General features: G+C 38.1%; 1 protein-coding gene across 1 annotated transcript in view; it reads left to right on the forward strand.

Annotated features, from left to right (window-relative positions):
- EVI5 (ecotropic viral integration site 5) overlaps positions 1 to 22407 on the forward strand; it is a 143844-nt gene that overhangs the window by 97136 nt on the left and 24301 nt on the right. The window contains exon 20 of the mRNA XM_044674835.1: positions 14071 to 14166. Within this exon, the coding sequence (XP_044530770.1) occupies positions 14071 to 14166 (96 nt within the window). The remainder of the gene's footprint in view (positions 1 to 14070; positions 14167 to 22407) is intronic.

A 22407-nucleotide genomic window follows, 5' to 3' on the forward strand; every position in this document is an offset into this window, starting at 1 on the left:
AGTTTATTTGTCAGATCTGTGGATGAAGGAAGAATTTAGGATCAAACGAGATAGAGAACATAAAATGTAAAATGGATGTTTGATTACATTCAGTTAAAAAGGTTTTGTACAAACAGAACAAATACAACCAAAGTTAGAAGGAAAGAAAACTAGGAAAAATTTCACAGTAGGTATTTCTGATAAAGGTCTCATTTCTCAAACATTTAGGAACCTAAGTCAAATTTATAAAAATAAAAGTCATTCTCCAATTGATAAATGGCCAGAGGATATGAACAGGCAGTTTTCAAATGAAGAAATCAAAGTCATCAATCTTAATTAGAGAAATGCAAATTTAAACAACTCTTGAGGTACCACTTGGTACCTGCCAGATCATTCTGGAGAACAATGTGGAACTATGCTCAAAGGACTCTAAAACTATGCATATCCTTTGATCCATCAATACCGTTACTAGGTCTGTATCCCAAAGAGATAAAAAAAAAAAATAGGTGGGAGGAGAAGGACCTATTTGTACAAAAATATTTATTGCTTCTCTTTTTGTGGTAGCAAAAAATTGTAAATTGAAGAGTTCTCCATCAGTTGGGAAATGGCTGAACAAGTTATGGTATATAATAGTGATGGAATACTTTTATGTCATGAGAAATGACAAGAAGGATGATTTCAGAAAAATCTGGAAATATTTATAGGAACTAATGCAGAGTTAAGTGAATAGATCCAGAAGAACATTGTATACAGTGACAGTAATATTTCTTAAACAACTAAATGACCTAGTTATTCTTAGCAAAGGCAATCCCAGAGATTTATGATAAAAAATGTCATCTGCCCTTTGAAAAAGAACTGATGGAGTCTGAATGCAAGCTGAAACACACTATATTTCATTTTCTTTCTTTTTTTTTAATTTGAGATCTTTTCCACAAATGACTAATATGGAAAAATATGTTTCATGATTCCACATGTAAAAACAAAAGTGAAATCACAGTATATAAGGGGGAAAAATTGTTTTTTTTTTCCCTCCTCAGGCTGCTAGAGAAGAACCTAATTGGTTTTATTTTACTGTTCTTTCCTCATGCAAGGACTCTTTTAAATATATTATCATGACTTCTGTTTGTTTTAGCCTATTGCCTACTTAGTTCTAAAGGCCATAATGGAAAAAAAAAGTATTTATTGACATTTTGGCATCTCTTAGAAGTCTAGGTTAATTATGCAGATTTCATTGTATAATCTAAAATCAAAATTTCCATCTGTACTTTCATTTTAGTGCTTTGCATTTTAAGTAAATGGTTTTCACTTTGATATCTCTCAAGAAATAAATAAAATGGCATTCTTTTTCCCTTTCTCCCTTTTTGGTTGGTTTGAGACTAGGTCAGAACTCGAATTTGATGAATCCATTATAGGAGTCTGCAAACTTAGATGAGAAAAAAACTTTTATTTCATTGTAATAATTTCCATTGTAATCCTATGTATTTAATTTTGTACATTTAAAAAAATTCCAAGATGGGATCCTACAAGCTTCACCAAACTGCTCTAGAGATCCATAATGCCAAAAGGTCAAGAGCTCTTGCCCTGGACTTTGAAAAGAATTATAACGTGAGTGTCTAAAAATATTATAGATGCTCTTTATTTCTCTGTGTATGTGTGATACTGGTTGTAGCCCTCCGATCTTGCCACAGGAAGGGCACTTCCTTAGACAGGAAGAAAGCAGATTTTAACATGTAAGCAGTGTTTCAGCCACAGGTTTCCCAGTAATGCTCTAAGAGGTGATCACACTACTTAAGAGCCTCCTAAAAAATATAGCTAAGAGTACAATTTAAATAAGAAGTTTTCATAACTGTAAGGAACTTCCAGAACTAGACATCATTTATTCATTCATGATTTTTATATGGAATAGAATTGGTTTATGCCTTTTTTACTTTGAGAATTTGATTTCTGTAAAAATCTCCTGGTCTTGGGTTTCTAGACTTGGTTGGTTTTGCCTGTCCTTCTGTTTGATAAACAGAAAAATTAAAAACTTTTAATTGTTGAATAATCACCTGTTTGGGGAATTCATCACAATCATGACAATGACAAAGGGTTTTTTTTAATAAATATTTTTGTTGATATAAGCCCTTTTCCCTTTTCTTTTGTCTCTTCAGGATACAGACGTTGTAGTGATATTGCTAGATATGCACAATTTTATACCTCTTTGGACAGAGTTCCAAATTGTTCTCCAAAATGGTTCACAACTCTACCAACAGTGCATTAGTGTCTCAATTTTCTCATGTCCCTTCCAGCATTTGCCATTTTCCTTCTCTATCATGTTAGCCAATCTGATAGGTGTAAAGTGGCACCTCAGAATTATTTTAAATTGCACCTTCCAATTTATTAGTGATTTAGAGCATTTTTTCATATGACTATTGATCTCTTTGATTTCTTCTTCTGACAACTACTTGTTCATATCCTTTGACCATTTATCAATTGGGAAATTACTTGTTTTTACAAATTTGGCTCAGTTCCCTATCTGAAATGGCCTTATCTGAAATGACAGGAAAACTTGTTTGTGGCATATTAATCCCACTTTGTTTTCCACCAAGACCCTTTTCTTCCCCTGTGGATTTATCATGACTTAAGCTCACTTCCCCTAGGCATGATTTTTCTATTGCCTACATTTCTGACATGCTATCCTGTGTGATAGTATGAATGGGTGCATGTCCTTGTTTCCAGGTGTTGTCATGCTTGGTTCTATTGCTATACTTTGGCTTTGTTACCATTATTGATTTGGGGTAAGGAAAAGACTTATTATCTTCCTTGAACATTTCTTTTTGTGATTTGTCCAGATTTGATTCAAGGAAGGTTTGCCTGTGATTAAAGGTTTCACTGCTATCAAATTCTGTCATTTTATATGTTACTTTTTTTTTTAAACCCTTACCTTCCATTTTGGAATCAATACTGTGTATTGGCTCCTAAGTAGAAGAGTGGTAAGGGTAGGCAGTAGGGGTCAAGTGACTTGCCCAGGGTCACACAGCTGGGAAGTGTCTGAGGTCAGATTTGAACCTAGGACCTCCCTTCTCTAGGTCTGGCTCTCAATCCACTGAGCTACCCAGCTGCCCCCTATATGTTACATTGACAAGATTGAATGTGGATAAGGTTTATGGTGGATACATTATGTTATTGGTTGCATTAGTAGACAACAAAGGTTTTGTATTTTTGTTTCCTTCTGTTGCTACCTCTGCTTCTGTATGTCGTTTTGTTTCCCTTCTCCCCTTCATTCTCTCTTGCTTCTGCATAAGTCTGCTTGCTTTTGGTTTCCCTTTAATCTATTAGATCTTTCTATAGGCTCTTCTATGTGTTTGCAAGCTTGAAGGATTGGTACACTTGGGATTGAGTTTATCCTAGGAGATGCTTTAGGAATAAACTCTTTCCTTCTTGGGTTTAATTTTGAAATCATTGTTATTTCCCAGTAACTCATTTCCATTATAACTTTTCCTTGTACCAATTCCTTTGGAAGTTTGCTTGCTTTCATGCCTAGAAATCTTAATGTTTGTCTTTCCTTCCCAACATCACATGTGAAGATTTGGTTTGTATTGTCTGTTTGCTTAGCAGTTTGTGTTTTAATCTGTGTAGAACACCCTAATGACCTTGTCTCTAACTTTTGCTTTTGCTTTTGTTGGTAATTGCTCTTGTGGTATGTTTTCTGTTTGTATGATTTGATTTTACATGTCTGTAGATTCTTTGTCAGTGTGTTTTGAAGATTCAAGGTTTGAGTTTGCTTCTTCTTGTGCTTTGCATTGGTTAATGCCTTTGCTTTTGCTTTTTAGGATAGCCATTGAATTTGCTTCCCATTCTTTTGTGAATGCATTTATGTTTGTCTGTGTTTTTCTTGGATCATTATCTGTTATCTTTGTCCCATAGATTCTATTTCTAATCTCTTCCACATCTTAGATCATTTGCATCTCCTCCTCTGTCATTTCTTTAAATTTATTCTTTACTATACCATCTCCACCATCTATTTTTATATCCCAACATTTCTCCTTTTGATTTTCTTTTGCATTTTTGCCTTTGCACCCATTTTCTATTACTTTGAGTGTTAACACTGCTTCCTGGCTTCATGAGCTAACCTGGATTCCAGAATAACGAGGCCTGGTTCCCTGGGAAATGTACTTTTCCATTGTTTTGAGGTCTGGGCTACTATTTACATTTCCTGCATTTCCACAATCATGGTCACAGCATCTACCAGCCTTCCTTGAATAAGAGTTATTCTGGCTATATTTTGAGTTTGTATATGTGTTAGTGTAATTTCTTCTTCTGTTGTTGTTGTTGCAGTTGTTAAAGTTAATTTGTAATTTACAATAACATTCCCATACCAGACAACCAAATTTTCTATGCAAAAAGCAACATCTATTGTTTGGGGTTTGTCTTTGCTGGTATTGGGTTCTAGTGTTAGCTTATAAGGTGGCTAAGTTTTTTATTTCTTAGATTTCCTTTTGCTTGATTGTTGGCTTAGCCTCCTTAAGCTGCCTTTTAAGATCTGAGATGGTATCATCTTTGTTTTTCTCTGATTGTTTTTCCCCTTCATTTGAGCCAGTATAAATGTATGAAGCAGTTTTTCTCAAGTCCTCTAGAGACAACTCTTCCCACCCAGGACAATGCAGATGAAAATAAGTTCTAATTGGTAAATTGCTCTCCTTTATGAACTACCTCCAGATGTGCTGGAGGTTAGGTTCTGCCAAATCTCTAAAACCAAGAAAGGATTCCCCAGCTTCCACCAGCCTATTGAGATAGGTACTAGGATGTTCCCCAACTTCCTGCTTAATTCTCTCAAATTTCCCCCAGCTATCAGACCTATTTGCATGGATGACCATTGCTTCAGTGAGATCTTCTCTACCTCTTTTTAAAAATGCATGTTCCCTTGGTTAGACAATTCCAAATCTGCATATTCTGTCGGCCATGATGTCAAGTTATCATTGTTCCTAGTCTCTTGAATAAATTGTTTGACCTGTGTTGGAGTAAAAAGCTTCGCTAAAAGGATCTCAGTGTCCTTAAACAAGGGATCATAAAGTCTAATGGCATGTTTAAATTCCTTTACTGACTTAAGGGGATTTTGATCCCAATCGGGCATTCATTTTTTCAGGCTAAGTCCCTACTAGAAAAGGACTTATGGGTTTTTATGCGAGCAATCCCAGCATCTCCTTGTAAAATGGTTTGGTCCTATAGGATGGGGATAGCTGCCTCTGCTCCTGCTTGTGTCTTTGGGTTTGGAATTTGTCTTGGCCCCGTGCTGGCTTGCACCCTCTGTCTCCATCAACTGCATCACTGCCTCTGCCTCTTGTACTTTTCCTCCTTTCAAGTGTTTCCCAATTTCTAATTCTATCATCTTGGCTAGTTCTTCTTTCAAAATGGCCAAGGTTACTTTTTCTTCAGACTTGTGCCCCAAGTAGAATTGTAAGAAAGATGCAATCACAGCCATGGTGGTGGGTATGAATGCACAAACCCTTTCTACCTCTAGTTTTAACCACTGGTATGTGTCCACAAAATGAATGTAATAAGTAGTGAGGGATGGTTTCCATGCACAACCCATAAACCATGCTGCAGAATGAGTACAACAGGAAGGAACAACTAATCAGACAGAGAGCTCTGCCTAGTGCCCATCCATTGTTAGGCTTGATAACTCGACTCTGCCTTTGCTCTGTTTGCTAAAGCTGCTTCTCCAGAGAAATTGGTCCCTGGAGACTTTCAGTGCTGTGCCCCACTCAAGATGGTGCCGTCTAGACCTCTAACAGGTTTTCTTATTAAATGTGCTTGTTCTCTTGATTCTTAACTCTTGGCTTGCCGCTTGTAAGAAGGGGGTGATTAGGAGGATTGGGGTGTAGTTGGGAACCTACTAGTAAAATGTGTAATGTCCTCTCCTCCCTCACTGCCGCCCCTCCTTACTGGGAGACAAACAGGGTTCCCTGAGGATAATGGGGGTCCCCCGAAAGTCGTGCCAGGGTTAAAGGGTTAAAGGGATGTTGTCCCCACTAGGGGAAGTGAATGTAACCCTGATAGGATGCTGTTGCCAGCCGGGGTCTACAGAAACCTCCCCTTGCTTCCCAGCAGGGAGTCAGGCTTAAATGGAGATTCCGCCTGCCTCCCTTCACTAACCCTTACACTGTGCCTCCCACCACTAGGTACGCACATATCTGATTTGATAAACTTGAGGGTTTATTTCAGGAACTGATAACAGAAGGAATAGGAATGGGGTTCACAGGAAAGAGGGTGCAGGGTAATTCCCTAAGCCCAAGTCCTTCACCATGCCAGGGAACCACAGAGATTCAGACCCCAAGATCTGAACCCAGCGATCCCCGAACGCAGCTTCACATTCCCGTGTCCACTATTGTATCTTCTCTAAAGCTATGATTGATATTAGACACAGGGATTCTACTACTGGGCGATGCCCACAGCAAGTGAGGGCTCTGGGGATCGGCTCCCCAAAGGAAGTCCAGACACCCCCCCCCAACTCTGTTGAGGCAGTTGCTGGTTACCAGTGAACCTCAGGAACCAAGATGTATCAGGAGAAATGCTGGTCTTCTTTGAATGTCTGAGGAAAAACCTCCAAAGCTCACTTCTATGAGTCTCTGCCAATAATTAGCAACCTCCCACATTGGCTTCCCCCCCAAAAGCTTCTCCTTCTGGCTCTTCCATCCCAGAACCCTTTGCTGTCCTCCAACGGTCACTGGATCAACTTCCTCAACATTCTAACGCCGAAGTTCCTAAATGCCAGGGCTTGCGTTGCCTTCTTATAGAAATGACGCTTTTATCAGAAAAACTTGCTGTGAATTTTTCTCCAACTTTCCCAATAATTTTAACTGAATTGGTTTTGTGGAAAACTTTTTTCATTTCATGTAATCAAAATTATACATTTTACCTATCTCTTGTTTGGTCATAAACTCTTCCCATATCCATAGATCTGACAAGTAATCTTTTCCATGCTCCTCTAATTTGCTTTTGATATCACCCTTTATGTATGTAAGTCATGTACCTATTTTGAGCTTATTTTGGTTTACAATGTGATATGTTGGTCTATGTCTAGTTTCTGCCAAATTATGTTCCATTTTTCTAATAGTTTTTGTCAGATAGTGAGTTCTTGCCCCAAAAGTTTGAATTTGGGGGTTAATCAAACACTAAATTACTATGGTCATTTATTACTGTGTATTAGATGACTAATATATACCATTGATCCACCCCACTATATCCATACCACATTAAAATCTTTTCATTATTTATTTTTTTATTTGTTGGCTTGCTTTCTTTTTTAATTTCGAATTCCAAATTCTCTTCCTTTAACTATCTCCCTTACACAGTGAGAAGGCAAGCAATATGATCAGTTGTACATCTGAAAACATGCAAAACATTTTTCCATATTAGCCATATTTTTTTAAATCGAGAAAAATAAAGTGAAAAAATTTTACTTCAATTTTCACTCACGATTTATCACTTCTTTCTCTGAAAATGAATAGCATTTTTTCATCATTAGTCCTTTGGAATTTTCTTAGATTATTGTATTGCTCAGAGTAAATCTTTTCATAGTTGATTATCACTACAACATTGCCATTAGTGTCTCCCAGTTCTCACTTCACTTTGCATCAGTTAACATAGGTCTTTGCCATCTTTTTCTGAAAACATCCTGCTCTTCATTTCCAATGGCACATTAATACTCTGTCATAATCATGTGCTATAATACGTTCAACCATTTCCCAATAGATTAGCATCCATTTCATTTCCATTTTGGCATCACAATAAGAGCTGATATAAATATTTTTATATATGTCATCTTTTTCATTTTTCTTTGATCTCTTTAGTTTACAGACATAATAGCGATATGCTGTGTCAAAGGGGGTGCAGTTTTATATATATGTTTTGGGGTATACTTCCAGACTGTTCTCTAGCCTAGTTAGACCAGTTCATTACTCTACCAACATTTCATTAGTGTATTTATTTTCTCTCATCTCCAGCATTTGTAGTTTCTTATAGATGTTATGGTGGTACATCAATGTTGTTTTAATTGATTTGCTCTAGTCAGTAATGATTTAGAACATTTTTTCATATGATGATAGATAACTGATGTCTTCTTAAAATTATACTTTGATCATTCATCAGTTGGAGAATTACACGTGTTCTTATAAATTTGACTCAATTATCTATGTTTGAGAAAAAGCCTTTGTCAGAGAGACTTGCTATAAAAAATCTTGAATATTGCTTCATTGTCTATAGCACCTTTTAGCAAAATGTAGTTTCTCTGATTATCCCATTTGATTGGGTCTATTTTTTGCTTTTATTTTGTCTAAGGTCATGATTGTCATCTTTTTTTTTAGTTTAGCTGAAACAGATTCTGTTCCAGCTCTTTATTTTAACTCTTTGTGTGTCTTTCTGTTTCAAGTTTGTCTCTTTAAATAACATATTGTTGGATTCTGGTTTCTAATCCATTCTGCTGTCTACTTCAGTTTCATGGTTGAACTCATCCATTTACATTCATAGTTATGATTACTATGTCTTTCCCTCCATCCTATTTTCTTCTATTTCTTCTTCTCTCTCTTTTTACCTTGTCCCTCCTCAGAATTATATTTTGCTTCTAACCACTGCCTTCCTTAATTAGTACTTTTTATCATGTTCCCCTTTCCTCTTTCTCTTATTCTCTTCCCCTATTAGGTAAATTATATTTCTATACATAACTGAGTGTGTGTGTGTGTGTGTGTGTGTGTGTGTGTGAGTATGTGTATATTTTCCCTCTTTGAACCAATTTAGATGAGAATGAGGTTCAGGCATTATCCACTATCCCCTCATTTTCCCCTCCACTGTAAAAGCTCTTCCTTGCACACCTCTTTTATATGAGAAAATTTTCCCCATTATATTTCTCCCTTCCTCCTTCTCACCGGATGCACTGAAAATTTTTTTTTGAGATTGTTCCAACATATTCATGCCCTCTGTCTATGTAAACTCCTTAAAAAAACAAACAAACAGGGGGCAGCTGGGTAGCTCAGTGGATTGAGAGCCAGGCCTAGAGACCGGAGGTCCTAGGTTCAAATGTGACCTCAGAGACTTCCCAGCTGTGTGACCCTGGGCAAGTCACTTGACCCCCATTGCCTACCCTTAGCACTCTTATGCCTTGGAGCCAATACACAATATTGACTCCAAGATGGAAGGTAAGAGTTTAAAAAAACCAAACCCTTTTCTTCAATCTTAGAACTGATACATAAGTATCAGTTCCAAGGAAGAAGAGTGGTAAGGGCTAGGCAATTGGAATTAAGTGACCTGCCCAGGGTCACATAGCTGGGAATTATCTGAGGCCAGATTTGAAACCAGGATCTCCTGTCTCCAAGTCTGGCTCTCTATCCACTGAGCCACCTAATCACCCCTATCTAAACTCCTTTTAACTGCCCTAATAATTTTAAAGTTCTTAGGAATTACATGCATCATCTTCTCATACAGAAATGTAAACAATTTAACTTTATTGAGACACCCTTATGATTACTTTTTTATGTTTACCTTTTTTATGCTTCTCATGTTTTTTTGTTTGAATGTCAGATTTTCTATTTAACTCTAATCTTTTCATCAGGAATACTTGAAAGTTCACTATTTCATTAAACATCCTTCCCCCCCCCTTAAGGGTTATACCCAGTTTTGCCGGGTATTTTATTCTTGGTTGTAATCCTCACTCTTTTGCCTTCTGTAATATCATATTTCAAGTCTTTAGCTCCTTTAATATGGAATCCAGCAAATTTTGTGTAATCTTGACAGTGGCTCCACAATATTTATATTATTTCTTTCTGGCTGCTTACAGTATTTTCTTCTTGACCTGGAAGCTCTGGAAATTGGGCATAATATTTTTGTTTCATTTTGAGAATCTCTTTCACTAGATCATTGATGGACTGTTTCCATTTCTATTCTACCCTCTTGTTCAAGAATATAAGGACAGGGGACAGCTGGGTGGCTCTGTGGATTGAGAGCCAGGCCTAGGGACAGGAGGTCCTAGGTTCAAATCTGGCTTCAGACACTTCCTAGCTGTGTGACCCTGGACAAGTCTCTTGACCCCCATTGCCTAGCCCTTACCACTCTTCTGCCTTGGAAGCAATACAGAGTATTCATTCCAAGATGGAAGGTAAGGGTTTAAAAAAAAAAAAAAAAAAGAATATAAGGGCAGTTTTCCTTGATAATTTCTTGTAGGGTGATGCCCAAACTCTTTTTTTTTTTTTTTTTAAGATCGTGGCTTTCAGGTAGTCAAATGATTCTCACATTATCTCTCTTAGATCTATTTTCCAAGTTAGTTGTTTTTCTGATGAGGTAATTTTCTTAAATATTCATTCTTTTAATGCGGTCTTATTGTTTCTTGATGTTTCAGAGTCATTAGCTTCCACTTGCCTGATTCTGATTTTTAAGGAATTCTTTTCTTCAATGAGATTTTGGATTTTGTTCCTCTTTCCATTTGGGCAATTCTGTTTTCCAATATGTTTTCTTCTCCTCCTCCTCCTCCTCCTCCTCCTGGTCCTACTCTTAACAAATTGTTCTCTTTTCATAATTTTCTTACATAACTCTAATTTCTTTTCTCAATTTTTTTCTCTATAATTTTTACCTCTTTAACTATTCCAGTAATTCTTATTGGACTTGGATCAAATTAGCATTTCTCTTTGAATCTTTGCTTTTACAATGTAGTCAACTTCTGTTTATATCTTAGTCCTCCCTGCTACCATAGTAACTTTTTTTAAAATATCAAATTTTTTTTGGCCATTTGCTCATTATTTTCAGCTGATTTCTTGACTTTGAGATTTATGTTAATTATCTGATCATGTCTCCAGAAAGAGAAGTGACGGACTCTGAGGACAGATTGAAATATTTATTTTTCTCTTTATCTTCTATCCTTCCTTTCTTTTTTCTCCTCCTCCTCCTTCACAACTTGCATATGTTTTCATGACTTTAAATGTATAATAAGTATCTTATCTCTTGCCTTCTGACTCTAGAGAAAGATCTTCGATACTGAATCTTGCTAAGTCTGAAGCCTATAGCTGATAAATAGGGCTCAGACCTAATAGAGAGTCTTGCAGCTCTCACTGTGAACCTGTAGAGCCTGCCAGCTAACTGACAGAGGCTGGGGTCAGCAGCAACAGCAGTCAGGAGATCTGATGTCTAGTATCAATTCTAAAACAAGATAATCTGCTCACTTGGGGTTGGAGAGACACTATGCCAATCTTCAGACTTTTCCATGTTGCTGGTTCTGAGGGTCTGCAAGTTTTTGGTGCTTCCAAAATGGTTTAATCCCGAGAAAGGTATGATCACTACTCTCCTGGTCTGCACTCAGGTTTTTACCCAGGAAGGGCCTCTGCTTCTCTGCAGCCCTTAAAATCTGCCTTGTGCTTATACACACTTTCTTATTTGATGAACACAGTAAATTCAGTAGATTAGGTTCTTGAATTGTCCATGATCACATAACCAATAGAAGTGGGAATCTTCTTGACTTCAACCTAGTATGTTTTCCACTATACCATCCTGCCTTGTTTAGGACAGGACATTTTTGCATGGTGGGTCACTCTGCCGAAGTCCTGGGCTTGCTTCTCACTGGATGACTGCAACAGTCTCTATACTCTCAGCTAAAATACTGTTGTGTTCATTCATAAGGAGTGGCCTGGGACCAGCAGAAGCTTCACTTATGGTCTGAAAGCACCTCAGCTCTGAGGTCCCGCTGTCTTTTCGGCAGGAAGGCAGAGAGGAGAACTCCATGGAGTGAAACCTCACCCTTATTCATGATGTTTGTCCAGTATATTTCTCAAATCTTCATTTCTGCAGGTTAAACTATAATCAGCAATGGCCAAATGTGCAGTAGTCCACAAACATCTCTGGGTTTCAGATTTTTCCAGTTTTTTTAACTAATTAAGTTATTCTTCTTGGTTTGAGCAGATAAGTAAATGAGGAAAAGATACAGAGACAGTCCGTGTCAACCTGAAAAGAAATCTCTCTTGGGCATGCCTCAGGTTTCTATGCTTGGACCTCTGTTAGTTAATGTTTTTGTCATTGACTTCTATAAGGGTCTAGATGACCTGCTTATCAGACTCGTAGGTGTCACAAAGCCATCCAAGAGCTAGCAGGCCTTACTTAGAATCTTATCTAGTCTAACCTCTTGCTAAAATATAAATATTGTCAATTAAAACCCAACTTTAGGCCCCCCTGTAATAAAGAACTTCCAAGATAGCCCATTATATTTTTACCATCTTTGCTTTATTCAAATAACCATGCTTTTTCCAATAATCCTGGCTTCTGTTTTCATTTACATAATAGTTTACCTGTCACATTCAGAAAGTTTTAAGTGGGAATATACTTTTTTTTAAATACCCTTACCTTCTGTCTTAGAGTTAATACTAAGTGTTGGCACCAAGACAGAAGAGTGGTGAGGGCTAGGCAGTGGGGTCAAGTGACTTGCCCAGGATCACACAGCTAGAAAATGGCTGTGTCCAGATTTGAACCCAGGATCTCCGCTCTACAGGCCTAGCTCTTTATCCCTTGAGCCATCCAGCTGCCCTGAGATATTTTTTAAAATCACAGTTGAGGATAAATTCTAGAACTTCAAAGTGGGCTGAATCCAAGCTGGCTTAATGAATGTAGTGATGGGTGGGCCTCTCTAGACCTTCCTCCTCAGTAATGGGCACTGCATGCACCTAAGGAGTTATGAATCATACCAGAAAGAGGTATGATATTACTTTTTTTTTTTTAAACTAATCCTGTAATTTCTACAGTTTAGGAAGCTTTCAGTGAGGAACTGCCTTTATGAATGCAAATCAACATCTCTTTGCAATTGAATGTGCTCATTCATTATTCACATATATTAATAAAAATGATATCATTTTAAATTGTACTTACATTTCATCTCCTGTGATTTACCTTCAGAGGGAATTAGAAGGAATTGGTGTTCAGTCATGTCTGATGCCTCATGACCCTGTTTGGGATTTTTGGGGGCAAAGATACTGGAGTTGTTTGCTATTTTCTTCTCCAGTTCATTTGACATGTGAGGAAACTGAAGCCAATAGGGTTAAGTGACTTGCCCAGGGTCACTCAGCTAATAAGTGTCAGAAACTAGATTTGAACTCAAGAAGAGGCCCAGGACTCTAGACGGCACCACTTGGCTGCCGCAGTAGAGGAGACAGAGGCCAGGAAATCTTCCTCTTCACAACCACATTGGTCAGGTTTAGGCCAAGGTAAAATCGAATTGAGTTTTAGAGGACAGAACATGCCCTCAGCATTTCTCCTGGATCATGGGAATATTTAAGAGACGCTCCTGATCCTCCTCCTCCTCCTCCCCGTGGCAGGCTGCCCCCCGCTCCGTTATACATGGTGACACGCGTCCCCAGGTAACCTCTGAGGGAGCCCCGGAGCTCCTCTGTGACTCGATCGCTTTCCACTCGTCCCTGTCCCGGTACAGCATGACCTAGAAAATGCACCTTGTGTGCAGCCAGGCGGCCGCTGTGGGCCTCCACGGAGGGGGCAGCCCTCGGGGCGTCCTGCTCGCTCAGGAAGAAGTCCTGGCCGGAGCCACGGGGAGTCTTCTTTTTCCTTCTAGGCATAAACAGGCTCCCTGCAGTGCTCTTTGGGGTGCAGCCTAGAGGATCCCGTGCTCTTGGGGGAGGGCAGGGCAGGGCCCAGTTCCCAGGGCGGGCACTCCCTCTGCTGATGCACGTCGGTACTGGCTGCTCCAGCCTCGGGCCCTAGCAGAGGTGCCTGCAGTGCCCGAGAGCCCAGAGCCCTCCTGGCGCGGCCCACGCTTTCTGGTAGACGCCGTGACGCACTCGATTACTTAGAAGTTTGTTAGGGGAAAAAGAATTTAATTCTTTGACTAAGTCAGTTACTTGATCTTTCCTAAGACTGCAAAAAGGTGTGAAAACGTCTGTACTCCGAGGTGTCTGGAACAGCAGCTATCCCTTCTCAGAATGAGTTTGGCTGGGTCAGTGCTGGGATTTGGGCGATGACACTCAAGGGACAGAGCTGTCCAGTGCTCTGAAATGAGGCATCTGATACTGTAACTTGGACACCTAGAAAATCCCTTTGAAGAATTTGTTTTGCTTTGTTATCACCAAACAGAAAGAAGAAGGAAAGGTTCAAGGGCAGCTCAATAAGTCTGACTCCACCCAGTACGTGAGAGAGCTGGAAGAGCAGATAGCGGAGCTGCATCACGAGGTGAGTGCGGGAGGGACAGACGGAGGCCGGCCCTCCGCGTTCGAAGCCACGCTCGTTGTTACTGGTCATACTAATCAATTTTCAGGCAAAAGAGAATGGATGCAAATCATTAATGAGAAACAACGCATATTTTTAGAGATGATTTTTATATTTAATTTTTGTTCCTTTAACAAGGAATTTTTTAATGAATCTACTTAAGTCTCAAGTTGAGAATTTATTTTTTCTTAAATCTCTTAATCTTCCAAGAAGCTTGTAACATTTAAAGTTGGCTTACTCTTCCTATTAACTAGTTTTTGTTATATTTAGAAAATTTTAGATAATCTGTTTTCATACATGCAGAGTTCCAAGTCATGAGAATGTCCCTTCTGCCCATAGACTAGCTAGGTGACGGGTGCTTACTGTTGGGGGCAGAGGAAGTCTTTCCACCCCCATCTTCTCTCTCCCCTTATGCTGGTATTACTGAGATTGCAAAAAAGGATGCTTGCTTAATATCAGTTAACAGATTTCTTAGTATGTGAACACTTCTAAACTGGCACCACCTTGAATCTGTGAAATGCTTAGGAAATTTTCAGATAGCTTCACCGTTGCTGTGGCATTAACTTAGACTATTTGGATTTCTTTCTTTCTTTCTTTGTAAATTAAAATCCAGTATGTGAGGTTTTTGCCTCTACTATGTAATTTTCAACATTCATAGCTTTATTAACTTTTTGGTTAGCAGGTAGCATCATTTTGTAAAGTTTTTACTGTTATCTAATATTCCTTACTTGATTGTATCATTTTACTTTATATTGAGTAACCATTTTGGTTTTTTTAATTGCTCTAAAGAAAATAAAGTAATATTAGCTTACTATTATAGGTTTTGAAAATACAGATGCTAAATAAAGCTCATTTGGCCTGTAAGTAAGGTTGAACTCTTAGGAACAAAAGCTTTGCAACCCACTCCATTTCCATTTAAAGGATGAGAGACCTGCACTCTTCTATTTTACAAGAAAGGTAAACAATCTTGGACTTTCTTGGATGGACTAAGGAGTACATTCCAAAGGTAGAATAGGTAGAATCTCTTAAGTCTGAAATCTCAGTAGAAAATGTGTATTGTGAGATTTCTGCTTAGAGCCACCCTCTGCTTTCAAGGCAGTAGGAGAATGTGGTCCAAGAATCATGGGCTTTGGAGTTCAGAGGCTTGGCTGAAGTTCTGGCTCTGCAAGTGATCTTGGGCAAGTCATTGAATCTCTGAGCTGTAGGTTGCTCCTGTGTAAAATGGGGATAATAAGTTTTGTGCTGTGTACATATCTCTCAAGGTTTTGGTGTGGATCAAATGAGACAGTGAACATATGAAAGTACTTTATAAGGGTCAAATACTATATAAATGTAAGCTCTTCGGGCCATTGTAGGCACTTTGCAGGGAATTTGGACCCTTTGCTGCCCTTTTTTCTCTATTGTTGCTTTCTTTGAGACCTTATTTTGCTTTCAAATATGTCTCTCAGAAGGTAGATAGAGGGGGCAGCTGGGTGGCTCAGTGGATTGAGAGTCAGACCTAGAGACGGGAGGTCCTAGGTTCAAATCTGACCTCAGACACTTCCCAGCTGTGTGACCCTGGGCAAGTCACTTGACCCCCATTGCCTACCCTTACCACTCTTCTGCCTTGGAGCCAATACACAGTATTGACTCCAAGATGGAAGGTGAGGGTTTAAAAAAAAAAAAAAAAAAAAAGAAGGTAGACAGAAAGAAGAGCTGAAATTGAAATTAGTCAACATTACCCATTGGTTTGATAGCAGTGAGAGTTGAAACAACTTTTTTCTTTTTTTTTTTTTTTCCTTTTTTTTTTTTTAAGTATTCTCTGAATTTCAGAATGAATGAAATGTGATAATTCTTTGGAGAACTATGTAGTTTCATAGAAAACTCTCAAGTCACATGTGAGTTCATCTAATTAGTTAGCAACCATGCTTGTGTTCAATACTATAATGTAATAGTTAGCCCATAAATTTAGGGCTTTGGGTCTGAAGAGGTAGGAAAAAAAATGTAATTATTGGTTACCACACATGAGATTTGAGTGACCCAGGATCTTTAAAGAAACTCAGAGCTATTTGTAGGACACTTCTTAGAACCAGTTTCTGAAATAGGTGTTGTGGCATATGCCCCAAATGCCTTGTCCTGGGGACCCTAAAACTTTTTGGATTGCTTGAGTTCAGGAGGGCTGAGTGGTAAGTAGGGCTAACTAGATGTTCATAGAAGGCCCACCAGTATTGTGGAGGGAGGAGATGGCAACATGGAAGGAGACACCATTCCACCTAAGGAGGAAATCAGCCCAAGTCCTTCAAAGAGCATCCCATGAGCAGTGGGATCGGGCCTCCAAGTGGCCACTGGTACTTGAGCAAAGCAGGGATACTCTCCTGTCTCCCCCCCCCAAAAAAGATAAGGACTATTTCTCTCCAGCAGCCACAACTAAATGAGAATATTGCCCATAATATACACAAATATTTATGGTGGGATCATTCCAAAAAATCTCTAGCCTTGGTCATCCCTTCTCTTATATTCTATGTAACTCCAGTATGGAAAAATTTATTCCCTTGAGAGGCACTTCTCTTTTCTGATAGCTGCTACAGCAGCAGTCCCACCAAAGACCCATAAGACCCAGCGCCCATTCCTTAGGGGCTTAGAATATGCAGGTGGGAGGGTCAGGATGTGAGGTCTGGCCATAATGGATTGGGGTGGGCAATCCCGTAGCTTCATGATACCTGATACACACCCACAAAAGGGCAGCATGATATTCAGGGAAGGAGCAGGGATCATATGCTAACTGTGCATTTCAGTTGGGAAAAGGAATTAAATTAGTGAGAGTCCAGTATGAGCTATTCAGTGAAGGAAAAGGTAGAACCCGAGTTAGACCTTGGGAAAAGTTATGAATTGGCACCAAAGTGATAAGTAACCCTGTAGGGTAGGGCAACACCATGAATGAGAAGGTGATATCAGGCCGCCATTAGGAGGACCTCTGTAAGTAATGATGGAAATAGGATTCTAGAAAAATAAACCTGGAAGCAATTGGCAAGGTGGCTTAAAAGAAGAGATGGCCCATGTTAAGCTGATTTTATTTATTTATTTTTATTTTTTAGGAACATTTTCCATGGTTACATGATTCATGCTCTTACTTTCCCCTTCATCCCCCCCATAACCGATGCGTATTTCCACTGGTTTTAACATGTGTCGTCTATCAAGACCTATTTCCATATTATTGATAGTTGCATTGGTGTGGTTGTTTGAATCTACATTCCCAATCATGTCTGCATCAACCCATGTGTTCAAGTGGTTGTTTTTCTTCTGTGTTTCCTCTCCTGCAGTCCTTCCTCTGAATGTGGGTAGCGTCTTTACCATAAATCCCTCAGAATTGTCCTGGGTCATTGCATTGCTGCTCGTACAGAAGTCCATTACATTCTATTTTACCACAGTGTATTGGTCTCTGTATACAATGCTAAGCTTATTTTAACACTTTGAAGGTAGGGACTGTATTTCTTTAATTGAATTGATGGCTAAATTCTTTTTGTTTCCCTTTTTTTTTATTTTATTTGATTAAGAAAATTTTTCCATGGTTACATGATTCATGTTCCTTCCCTTTCCTCCTCACATCCATAAAAAGTAATTTATCAAGTACTTAAAACATTCTAAGCCCTGGACTTAAAAATACTGAAGCAGACAGCTCTGCTCTCCAGGAGCTAACAAGGATGCCCCATGGAACAATAGGGCAGTGGATGTACTGTTGATTACCAGAGAAAGAGATGGAGGTGGGAGGGGGAGCCAGGGAGGAGAAAGATCTTTAATTTCATCACAGTGTCTGCCTCCTCCACCAACAGTGTAGCCTATTCACACCCTAGGACACTAGTGAGACCAAAAAACTCCTCCTGCTGCTCCACCTGGTAGTGAGGCTCTCTAAACCTTACCTATAGGTCCATTGGCAACAGACATGTAGTCTTTCCCAAGATCTGTCCTCAAAGCCTTTCTCCCTTGGTAGGAGCTCAGAGTCACCTCTCTGAGCCACTATAGTAAAGAGAGGTTCAGAGGTGGAGGAATTTCACAGGTACTTATAAAAGATAAATTCCAATTGTTTCTGTCAAGTGGAGCATACTCATAGAGGTATAATTTCAATAAAGGAAATTGAAAAACAGTACAATTCTACTTCCTTTTTACTCACAAATAACCATTTAGAACAAGAATTTGTTTCCAAGAAATTATTTCTGTTATATTTGGCTAAACTTAGAGGCTTGTGTCAACATAAATGGCAGTATTTTTTATAATTTTTCAAAACTGTTTCCAATCCTCTAACAGTAGATAATCATTCTCTTAAATCCAAAGTATTTACTGAGGAATTTTTAAAAAGCTATTTTATAGTTCCTAATACATAGTAAGCACTTAAAGACTTGCTAATTGATTTTTCTGATCAGATGTTAATATGTTTATAAGTTTCAGGTTTTTTCACTAATTAAAAAATAAAAAGTTTCAAACCTCAACACTACCAATCCCAACCCAAATATTGATTTATGGATTTATAACTAGAATCACTACTTCTATGTTAGTGAAATATTACAGGCTACTTCTTAGTGGGAGAAAACATTTGAAGGGAATGTGTTATGAGGAAAATTCATTTCACAGTGGAAAAAAATAGTAGTGTTTTCTCATCTCTAGTTTTCTATTTGCACTTCCCCCCTAGAACTGACTAGAGCCTCAACTTGGAGCTTCAGCTTGGAAAATAACTTTGAAAATATGTTGAAATGCATTGTCAGTGTAAAGTGTTCTCTTTCTCGGTGACCTAGTAATGGCCTCTTTGCTTTATCTCCTAACTGATCTTTGATCGTACTTCTCCAAATGCTGAAGGAAACGTTGAGACAAACTTGCAAGTTCATTCTTCTGGAGATAGCGCCATGCTGTGCATGTCTGACTGACCATAACCACTCTGCTAGTTCCTGTAGAAATTCTTCATGAAGATGAAATACCCAGTCCCCCTAGTAGACACCTTAGAAGTTATTTTTATGGTTTTATTGTCCCCAGAGATATGAATCAAAATTTAAATTCTTGGCTGAAACAAGGCACAAATGTCAGATTATTTAAAATAGATTCACTAATTTATCAATATTATTCCTGGAAAAACATATTTTAGAAGATGATTTGCTGCCTTTTATTCTGGGAATAGGCTAACTTATCTCCATCCTAGCACAACCTTATTATATATACATACATGTACAAAGAGTTAAAAGAAACAGCATGGAATAGTGGATAGAGAGCTGACCCTGAAGCCCAGGGATCCCTGAGTTTAGGTCTTGGCACTGATACCTCCTGGTTTTGTGACCTTGGATAAATCAAATACCTTCTCAGGCAGTTCTCTAAGGTTCTAACTTGAGAGAGAGAAGGGAGGGATGGAGGGAGGGACATATGTATAAGTGTGTTGGGGGGAAGGGCATAAAAATCAAAATAAATGGACTTGCATTTTTCAGGTATACCAGTAGTCCTTTAGAAGAGAGGGACAGTGTATAATATTATTGGATAGAAGACAGGAAGATCTAGAATCATATCCACAGAATCATTACTTTCCCACTGTGTCAGAGAAACATTTTTTTTAAGCTTTTTAAGTGCATGTTTTTTTAATTTTTTTAAGTGCCGAGGGAGTTTCCATACCAACAGTTCCCCCAGATTGCTGAAAATTAATTCTTAATGTGTCCTTGCCTCCAATGGGTGCTTAGCTTTAGAGTTAGGCTGTTAAAACCAGCAGGTTTCATAGAGTTCATGCCTGGGTTAGCCCTTGAAGGGAGGGTCATAGGATTGCAGAGCTGAGGTGAAAGTGGCCATAGAAGCCACTTTCTTTGCCATGAGGAGAAATTCAATGAGTAGTGAGAATGGAAAATTTCTGTACTCTAAAGATCAAAACAGTAATTTTGTGTGTGTCTGTGTGCATATATATGTATATATATATATATATATACATACGTATATATTTATATATATGCAAACACATGCTTTTTTTTATTTAAAAGCTACCCAAAAAATGAAAATATTTTTCTGTGTATAAGGTAAGGGTTTCTATTTCATTTCAACCTAATCAAATTCAGAAGCCTTGGACATCTTGGATTTAATCAAGTAAAACTAGATGTGAATAAGTTCTTAATCAGTTTGAGAGGATCAGTAGGGCGTTTGGGTCATTGGATGTTGCCACCAAGATCATATCTTGTGATAGGCTGAGTCAGACATATCTATGGGCCTATATTTAACACTACAAGTTAGTTTAAATAACAGTTCCAACATCAGTCAGAAGGGAGAAAATGACTTCTAGTAATCAGGAATTGGGAGCTCACCTTCTCACCCCATGTGCTTTCTAAGTTAAGAGCCCTCTCCCCAGGGATCTTGCATATACAAAGGGAGAGTATGCCCTAAGGTTTGGGGGGATATTTCTATAACAACTGTCCTTACTATACATATAAAGGTATATATACCTTTTCAAAAAGTTAATTAATTCTAGCTGATACTGGGTAGGGGCTCATGAGTGCCAGTACTAGAAGCTCCAGTAACCCTTCAGGTTTATCCTTAGAACCTCAAAGAAAGAAATAGTAATAGATGCTCTCTCCTGACATTTCAAGTAAAAACTGGGGAAGTGGCCCTGGAGGAAAATATAATATATTATTTTAAAAAATTATACTGTCTCAGATTCCCACAATGTGACTTTATAGCCATCAATTTTTCTAACTAACCATAATGTTCAGAATGAGTCTGAATTATAAACTTTACACTTGTTTACAAAAACTTTAAGTAGCATATTCTAAACTTTTTAAAGAACTTGAAAATGTTTTTATAAAATAGTACTAAACATAGAAAAAGAACACTTAGGATAAGTAAAGATAACCTGTCAAATGCTGAATTTTCTTTGTAAATTTTCATTTTATAGTTTTTAAAATCATAGTATTTGAGGGACAAAAGCTACCACAACTATCTCAGAAGGCTTATTTTCATCAGTATTTAATATTATAGTTTCTTCTAGATGATTGTATGAAGTAAAGTCTGCTCTCATCTTTCTTTATAGAGTTGGAAAGATCGGTTACTAACTATGAATGCTACTAGCAGAAATTTATTCAGCCCTGCACCCAAGCTATGGTCCCTACATTGCCCTTACCTATTCCATTAACCCTGGGCAAACAAGTCTCTGAGCTTGTTTAATGTTTTGCAGAATGGGAGCCCAAACACACATCCATTCCTTTGACCTTACAAGAAGGCATTTTTGAAATTATACCATTATGTATTGCAGTTATTTTACTAGAAATCTTCTGTTATTTGTACCAGCTAGACATTTTAAGAATTGAAGTTGAGAATACGAAAGTACTAAAAGTATTTCTAAAGTTTCTTTAAATTTCCCTCTACTGATAGTCCTTCTGGCATTTACCATTTAGTATAAAATGTCTTTATCACTGGGTTTATACATAATTAATTGCCACCAAAAATGATGAAAAGAAAGAGGCATCCAGACAAGAAGGAATGACTTTCCTTAACCCTTCCCTATATTTTGCTAAATTGGAGAGGGCTTATAAACTAAGAAAGAATTAAATGAGGTCAGGCTTCATTCTCAACATCCAGTTACAAATAGAGTTGTTTAATCATTGGCCTCTGTGATTCTTGGATCCCCTTTTTCTTCCTTTATTCAAACTGAATGGAACTCATTGATTTATAAAACTGTCTGTGAGTTCCACATCGCTAGTTTGTATGCTTCCTTTGTTTCCTGTTAAATCTTACAAAACTCAAGTGTGTTACCTCGATTACAGGAGTGGTATCCAAGATTAGAGTTGGCATTCTTACCCACAGGCTCCATCGATAAACCACAGACTACCTCTGGAGGCAGAAAGAAGGTCCAGAAATAGTGCTTTCTCTTTGTACTTATGAATGAGGGGTTTTTTTAGAACATATTTTAAAACATCTATTTTTTTATGTTAACTATTTCAGAAATGCAATAAATTTCTCACCAAGTAAATCTCAACATATTGTTCTATAATAATCATTGTTAGCTTTCTCCTATTGTATAAGCTTAATGGCTAAAGAAAATAATTTACTTTAATTGTATTAAAATTCATGAGTTCATTTAAGATTTAATACTAATTTAGTGCCTTTTATTCAAGAAGTCTTGTGTAGTTTTAGGGGGCAGCTAGGTGACTCAGTGGATAGAAAACCAGGCCTGGAGATGGGGGGTCCTGGTTTCAGATATGGCCTCAGATACTG

This window comes from Gracilinanus agilis, chromosome 4, assembly GCF_016433145.1.
Source record: "Gracilinanus agilis isolate LMUSP501 chromosome 4, AgileGrace, whole genome shotgun sequence".
Classification (NCBI taxonomy): Eukaryota; Metazoa; Chordata; class Mammalia; order Didelphimorphia; family Didelphidae; genus Gracilinanus; species Gracilinanus agilis.